Consider the following 8,555-nt stretch of genomic DNA (forward strand, 5'->3'; position numbering starts at 1 on the left):
GGGGGGGGAGGGGTTAAGTGGACGCTTAGATTTAGATCAGAGACGCTACTTACTTTTGGTATGCTTTTTAAAGTTATTCTGTAGCAAATGAAATGCATATATCATTTGGCAATGTCGAAGTGAAAGTCAAACAATGCACCGTTTTATGAAAACAAAATCAAACTAGAACATTTTCAAAAGCATTCGAAGTACCTAGACTGGTTGCAACTTTTGTCGCGTGGCAGAGTGGTCCAAGATCTGGATGGAGGCTGTCAAATATGGTCAAATTGTTTTTGTGCCAAATTGACTGATCCCTATCAATATTTTAGGGCCTTGTTAACAAGGGGGCCTGAAAAACAAAATGGATTGACCAATTGGCTGTGACATGTCTTGAATGGAGGCAATTCAAAACAAAGGCTTGATTGCTCTTCCCCTTGCATATACCTAACCATCCCTGTTTTGGTAAATTCGAAATCATTTTCAACTCCGACTCCTGAGGAAGCGTCATGCTTAGAAAACAGCCATCTGCAGAGAGACTCTTGAAATATTCCAAGCACTCTCTTCCCTTGGCGCTCTTCAACACACGCAAATGGGGTCGGATCAAGAGGATCTTTGATATCAGACGGGATCACAGTCTGAGCCCACACTTTACCTGAAGAGCCACGGGACACACAGTGCCAAAAGAGACGCCCAAATCGAATACTTGACAACGGCAGAAGCTCTCATATTTGCTCAGGGATCTAAAGACCCTTTGGTGGTTCATCTGCCCATTTAAAGCAATTTCTTCCATCAAGACCAAACTCAGGGTCAGAATTTGACCAAACCTACCATTGATTAGGGTCCATTCAGAGGTGCTCTGCAATCCGTCAAGTTTCAACAAATGTTCTTCGTCTTCCGTTAGGCTCTTTTCCCTACGTAGACTCGCAGGTCTCCACAAGCTGGAAGGATATGCGTGGAATTGGCTTCCATTTTCTGTCAACGGACCCCTGAGTGCCAAACCCTGCTGAACACAAGACTGTGACTGGAAGAAGACCCAACGCCAAATACGAAGGGCGGGAAATGCCACAAGTCTTCCTTTGACGTGAATACATGCATGTGTGTGTTTTACTCATAGACATGTGTCCCAGTTAGATCCGATTTAGATGGAGGACAACCCTCAGACCTTTTATAGATCTGTGAAGAAATCTAAGGAAGCTTTAGACGAGGTGGATTTGGTCTTAGTTGACGTGATAGCTTTGGAATAAGCACAAAGCAAGCATTAGTCACATGTGCTTGTAAAAGAAGAGAGTTACTTCATGGCTCAATTCTCGTGCCATGTTTGATTCCGACTGATATGTTTGAACGGGAGACAACCTAGTTTGTTAATTTCATTAATCCCCAGTTTTACAATTACTTTATAGATACTTTTTACAGACCTTGGTTCTTAGTGTTTGGTGAAGCTGGTTGCAATTTCTGAGCAAGCATCTTGGGATCTGTTTAAAGTCTCATCGTAAACTTTGGTCTTGGCTGTGAAATCCTTGACCACATTGGTGGTCAAGGGTCAGAAGAAGCTTTTTAAAAAAAGCTCTCTTTTGTATTGGAAGGCGGCTGGGATTGCCCATTGTCACGCTACTTTTCACTTTCCACATGTGCTGAATGAAGCAACCCGGTTCTGCCACATATGTACAATACAGTGGGAGCACTGGCACCGAGGTACTGGAAGCATAAACCTGTCTGGTGCGAAGAAAGCAAGTTGGAGACACTCAAGACCCCTGGAGCACTCCCTTCCCTTTTTTTGCTACTGAACGCTACAGTGCATTTCAGAGTTAAAAATGAACGAGTGATTGATAATTCAAAACGAAAAACTTTGGTTTCGATTGAGGCTTGGTTGAGATGATGATTCATTCAAATGGAATGTTTCGCTTTTTCTACAAAATATGTTTTGATGTTAAGAGTGCATAAGGGACTATAGTTAGTTACCACTGACTGTGACCGATGATTACCCCATTTCTTCTATCCATCCTGTCCTTGCAAAAAGTAAAAGAAACTAATGCATTCAGACTTCTGGCCAAAAGCATACATGTTTTGGCGTTTGTCTTTATCTACTATGTTATAGAAACACTTTGTCATAATATTTAAAGCAAATAGGATAGTAGCAAAGCGACAAAGGCTTTTCGTTTGCAATTTAATTTATCTCTGTATAGCTGAAAATTAGTAGTTGTGTTTGACTGTCAGGTATGAGTGTGTATGCTCAGTCTTTATTTATTCTAGGTTTACTTTTAAATGCCTCTTCGCTTTTCGTTCATGACGCGCAGGAAAAGTGATGAAGAAATGAAAGGAACTCGTTTTGACCTAATAAATTATCTTGCCCAAGGTTTGACCGTCACTTCCAGCGTTGAAGTTTACTACCCAAAAGTCAATTTACGATTTGTTTACTCAAATTTATCCCTAAAAGTTTCCAGAAATAGGAAATGGCTCGTCTCTAACCCCCTCGTCCAATCCGAAGAATCAGACCTGTTCACTCGTCACAAACTCACTTCCACTTTTGCATTTTCTCCGACGAGAGTGGACGAAATGAAACGGGGTTGCTTTCCAGTACCGCTCTAAATATAACAGAGTACTGCTAAGAGAAATAATTCCCTTGATTTTAAGTGATAACTATATATAATCATATTGAGAAGAAATGAAAGAGTCTTACGAACTCAGATCTATGCAATCAAAGCCAAGTCTAAATATTCTCCAAATAATGCCCCCACAACCAGGGCAAATGTTGGCGAGAACAGAGGGTAGGTAAATAAAAATTGATCTTGTATTAGCTTTTTTTCAACTATTTTTGTGAAGGGTCAACGCTTAGTAAATCATAAAATATGGTCAAGACTTGCGTGTACACATGTAAGAATGTATTCAAAGACCATTTCAGGTATTGCTGTTATGAACAGCAACAAGAACAACAGCGCAAACGATAAAACACATGGTTTTTTGACATATTATGCTTTTCATTCAAGATCTACAGGTAACCCCAAAAGCGCATTTTAATATATGCAAGAAATGAAACAACTAAGGTTAAAAGTAAAACTTAAAAAATCGTTATGAATCCAAATCCCAAACTGGCTGGCAATTGGAAGGAATGGGGGAAAAAATAGCATGGATCTTTAATTTTTCATAAAACATACGTATTTATTAGTGATGTTGGTGTTGTTTGTCAAAGTATTGTCAAAGAAGGATTCGGAATAGCAATCACCCAACAAAAGAAACCTCAAATGAGGGAAAAAGTGGATGCACACAGGTCTTCCTTCCCTTATATAGAGCTTTAATAACTAAGCGCTCCCTACCCATTCCTTAAAGCCCGAGAAATTGCCACTTTCAACGAAATGAAGCCTTCTCCCGAAAATGTATCAATCCGAACAAGTATAGCGAATATTGCGATCTATTAGCTCTAGAATCTCATGGTTTTGGCGTCAACAACTTCTCGTGCGTGATTCCAATTACATCATTCCAAAAAAATGGCACCTTTCGAACTGAAATATTCCTCATCCTCGCTGATAATTAGACGGCAGCAGTAATCACATGCTACATGGGAAAACATATCGAGTACAACTCGGACGACTTTGACGAGGCCAACTTGGAAGGGCAGGTGTGTTGATTCCCTGAAGTTCGCCAGAATTGCCGCTTATACCCCTCCTTCTGTGTGGCTTCAACCAGAAGAACGAACACCTGAAAACCCCCTCCTAAACAAATCGATTGTAAAGGACACTCACATATACTGTACTGTATACTGTAATTGAAATCTAAATGGAGCTAATCTTGTCAATACACGGGAACATATCTTGCAGCTATATAATCAAAAAAATCCCATGATTCCTTCTTGGATTCCGGCAGTTCACTAACATTGTTAACATTGTTTGAGGAACGTTTGTTTAAGGAAGGGATCCAAAATATTGGAATCTTTCAAGCTTGACATATTTTTTTTTTCTGGAAGGTAATATATGCGGATGGTTTTAGAACACTAATATTGATTGTTCTTACATCGTTCGAGATTGTGGTGGTAAGGCTGTATATCCTTCATTCGGTTTCAAATGGACAATTGATTCACATGTTTCGTTGCCAAGTCCGACTTATCGCACGCATCTGGACTCTGGATGTGTGTTGATCCTCTGGATGAGTGGAAACATCCTCCCAATCCTGGGTCCATTCTGAACAACTAAGGGGGTTATCCATGCTCTTTTCCAAAGCCTTTTTTTTCAGCCCAGAATGAATACCTGATCCTTGTTCCAGAGAGCTAAAGATAACCCTTCAACCATGTCTGGAAACCCGTTATTCGTTCAGATATGTCAATATTCACGCCATTTCCCCTGCAATTCATGCTCAAGCGAACCACGTTATCTTGTTCTTCTCTCTCGTTAGTCCCTCCCGATATTCCCAGATCAGATTCTTGTAATGTGAGTCTTGTCCATTGAACGATAAGGGCGTGAATCTCCAATGTTCAATTCAAACCCGCAATGTCAACGAACAGAATCGTACACAAATGGCCAGAATGGCCATATCTTGTACAAAACCTGGCTGAAGGAATGAATGCTACTCACAAGATGGCGAATATGTTTGTTTTTTGATGAGTGGTAACTTATCGAACATCATTGCTCTCCATAGCTTTAGTTTTCCGTGTTGTGGAGGCAGAAGAGAGAACGAAATTAATTCATCAAAAGAGTTGAAGCAGATATGATGAATGGAATGGCTTTGTTTCAGGTGTAAGTGTCGGTGCACAATTCTCCAGGATTCAGTGAATCCTCGAGAATTAATAGAATTAATGTCCCTAATTCGAGTGAATCTATCTTAATTACGCTCACCAGGGCAACAATAAAGGGCCCTGTGCCCTCTAAATGGCGATATCTTGTCTAGATAACCGGGTTTACTGCATCAAACATCTCTATAAAGATCTTGGGATGTGTACACGTAAGCTACGGCGACCTGAGAGAACCCGTTTGTTGGCTGGACAAGATTTCCAACTGTCTGGTTAGGACGGATAAAAATCAGATACGTGATATCCGACATCAGCCACTCGGCGTCCAATCCAGATGCAGAGGACTCTTCTGCAGATAGCCTTGATGCCAAACATAAATCATCATCCAATAAGCTGGTTTCTAATGAGGTTTATTTCCACTATATTTTGATATAAATCGATTTGTAGCATTGTGTATAGGTGTAGAAGACGACACATGACAATCCATGATTGAAAGGATTCATAACTTGTTCTTATCAGCACTTGAGCATGTCAGGAAAGCGTCATTGATGATATGAAATATATTCTTTGAGATTTAATAGGCTGTCTCTGTTCGTTGATCCCAGTGGCTGAAGAAATGCACATGGGAGCCTTGGGGGAATTAAGCCTCATATCTGGATGAGGCCGAGAGGAGGCTTAAATCCCGATCAGTAGAGATTAGACCCTTTTTGAAAAGTGTCTTCTTCTCAGGCTCCGGAGCAGAGAAGGGATTATTTTGGAGGGAGACGAGAGATGATGGGTTGTATTCAATTTGTCCAGTGCCTGTCAGGCTCCATAACATCATCCACTTCTAATCACACTCGTAGTCACTCGTCCAAGATGGTCCCGAATTTGTTTCTCTATTTCGGGCTGGATATCACCGCATTTCAATCTGGAAAGAAAGAAAGAACAGAGGCAATTAGGAATCTCGTTCAGTTCAATTTTTCCGCGCTTTGCAGAGCTTGCTCGTGTTTGTGCCTCATGAGAATGGCGCGCAAATCGCAATTCTGCGCCAAACAGTGAACAGCTTACAAAGTTCAGAGAAAGTTAGACAAGTTCAAGAATGTCTTATCAAAAGGTGGGATCGTGGCAAACGGAAGCACATTTCATGTTTAAAGTGTTCTTTTGGATGAGCAAGGTGGTTCAAAGCCAATTGGCTGGTTGGCTTCGAAAACAAGAGCCAAAGGATGCATCCAGCGGAACCAACTTATCATGGTTGGGTGCGTCTTCCCCTCGGACTGGAGGTGCATTTCAAAACGTGTACACATGTAAACCTGGTGCCGAACTGAAGATGAGTTGGCTTGTGGTTGGGTGAAATACGGGCGTAATCCCGTTCTGCAGAGACTTCACCGTTCAAGAAGTTTTACTACGTCAAAAACCAGTCACCTGATTTTCGACAGTGGTAGGTAGGTTAAGTTGTGTGCGTTTTTGGAATTGAAATGGACTCGATTGATATTTCTTTCACTAAAGGTTAGGGAACATCCTGATACTGGTCGTAGTGAGGGTACGATTTCATTATGTATGCGAGAGAGGTCCCTAGGAACCACGTACACTGAAGCAATTTCCATGAAGAATCAAGAGAAAAGACTAGCATGACTGGTCTGATTCGTACCCTTGAAGTGGGGGAAGGCTGAGGAAACCATTTATTTGCTTCCCCTCACCAACCCTCAATTTCCAGGTTGTTGGGAGTTCTTTTTTTTTTTGAAAAGAAACAGACCTAATTGTGCCAGACTTGGAGACAGTTCCTCAAAGGGGGCATTATGTTCGGTCTTCGTGGTATTAAACTCGTTGGCTCACCTGAATCTCATTCCTGATCCTGCCATTTGGCAATGGCATCCAGGAGCTCGTCCTCCTCGGAGTTTTCATAATACGATGTAGGGATGGGCGTTTGCCACGTGGGGGTCAACGCCTCTTGGACTGGGAAGTGCTGATGGCTCAGGCTTGAATCCGGAACGGAATACACGCTACCCGTTGTGGACGGAGAATGACCATTGGGACTGTATTCCAGCATGACATGATTGCTAGGTACTTGAGGCACAGGCGAAACCATGGAGCCCGTGGAATAATAACTTGAGGTCTCATACCCACTTTCGTTCCCATTGTTGAAGTTGTGGTTGAGATACTGATCGGGCGTGTTGGGAGTCCGAGGGGTGAGGGGCCCACTATAGGTGGGTGGGGTGAACCTTTGTTGGAGAGCTGGCGGGGCCATAGAGAGTGGAGGTGGGGGTGGGATATCCTTGTTGTGGCCCAAATGCGTGTGCGACGAGGAAGAAGTAGGAGTGGTTGGTATAGACTGTGTTGGCGAGTCCAAGCCTGAGGATTGATATGCCTGATTTGGGTCTAGCAGAGTGCCTGAGAGTTGGTCCGGATCCCCAAGCATTGTTTGGAGTGTCTGAATGTAATCCACGGCATGTTTCAGTGTTTCGACCTTGGACATCTTCTTTTGCTTAGCTGCACTAGGAATATGACTCCGGAGGACCTCAAAACCGCAGTTGACTTGCTTGACGCGATTTCGTTCTCGGGCGTTTCTTCGAGCCACCTTTGCGGGTAGTGGAGGCGGAATAGGGTACCCATGAAGCGGATGGAATGCTATCTTTCTTCGACATTTGGTGCCAGTACTACTCGTCACGGCCTCGTTATTGGGCGAAGCCGAGGCTGAGGCCTTGTGATTGTTGCCTTTCAACTTGGGAGCAATGGCCTTAGGTTGCTGGGTTTGATGCCCGTTTTGGGGAAGGATCACAGTTAACGCAGCCATGGCTGAGGATGGCTTGTTCATTAGCACACTTTCAGGGAGGTGGTTGCCTCGAAAAAGAGTTCACTCACAAGGGAAGTACCGTCTGCAGATCACCCCAAGAATAGCTCATCAACACACGACCGACAACAGGGATCGTCAAGTGACGACTGATTGAGAAAAAGAACAGCCATCCATCCGTCCATCCATCCGTCTGTCCGTCCGTCCGTGTTTGAAGACTTGGGGTGGTGTCTCCCCCTCCTCCTGATAGCAAAGCAACTTGCAACAGCCACCTTTTGCCCTTCCTCTCACACTCAGGAACCACTCGGCTCCGAACGGCTAGCAACACCTATATCCATGGTGGAAGGAAGCTGAGAGCTGAAACCTAGAGTGCGTTTGGCGCTGCTGATCCCTCGAATATTGAAGACGAGTTCCTCTGAGCACACGACGCAACAATCCTGATGAAAAGACGAAAAAGAACGCCAAGGAGTTCTCTCTCACTACAAACAGTAGCTGGAAACGCTTCATTTCCAATGTGCACCAGGACGATGATCATCTGCTCAAGGGAATTGTCGTAGGGTGGCATTAGTGGCACGGGGGGAGTTCTCTCTTTTCGAAGAGGCACGGAGTGCTGCAAGGAGTCCATATTTGCTCCATGCCAACAACACGAGAGCACGAGCTCGAAATGGCCAGGTGAACGGGGAATCCTGGAGAGGATCCCGGTTTGATCGCGTGCCATCCCGGTTCTTGAACCCCGCACAGACTCTACGCTTCCGCAGCCTCTGTATCTGAAGACTCCACGCAGTCGAACCGAGGATCTCAAGTAAATTGTCCTTAATTCACAAATATAACATGGGCAAAAAGCAAAAGACATTTTGGCAAATTCCGAAACCGTGGGCCATCAATATCTGTCGCCATAACGTGGTTCTAGCGAAATTCCATTCCTCGCATTCCAGAGTGGCGTTTTTTGCTTGATCCACTTTCTGGTATTAAAAGTGATCCGGATTCCTGGACAGTCCTTTCCCATAAAATGCCAATTGGGGCCAAGAATTTGTCAAAAATCCAAAAGTCCAAGGATTTAAAGCCTTCGAGTGGGTTTCCAACGATGGA

At 43.6% G+C, this 8,555-nt stretch overlaps 1 protein-coding gene across 1 annotated transcript; it reads right to left on the bottom strand.

Annotated features, from left to right (window-relative positions):
* Positions 1 to 5,095: 5,095 nt before the first annotated feature.
* Positions 5,096 to 7,797, bottom strand: LOC131878377 (helix-loop-helix protein 4-like). The gene is made up of 2 exons (XM_059224327.1): positions 6,512 to 7,797; positions 5,096 to 5,606 (listed from the first exon to the last, which is right to left on the bottom strand). The coding sequence occupies exon 1, from the start codon at positions 7,488 to 7,490 to the stop codon at positions 6,519 to 6,521; it is 972 nt and encodes a 323-aa protein (XP_059080310.1). The 5' UTR covers positions 7,491 to 7,797; the 3' UTR covers positions 5,096 to 5,606; positions 6,512 to 6,518.
* Positions 7,798 to 8,555: the final 758 nt, after the last annotated feature.

Source organism: Tigriopus californicus, chromosome 3 (genome assembly GCF_007210705.1).
Source record: "Tigriopus californicus strain San Diego chromosome 3, Tcal_SD_v2.1, whole genome shotgun sequence".
NCBI lineage: Eukaryota > Metazoa > Arthropoda > Copepoda > Harpacticoida > Harpacticidae > Tigriopus > Tigriopus californicus.

What these genes read in the sequence shown, in the direction of transcription:
- LOC131878377 (XM_059224327.1), bottom strand. Translation starts at nt 7,490, where the DNA reads ATGAACAAGCCATCCTCAGCCATGGCTGCGTTAACTGTGATCCTTCCC.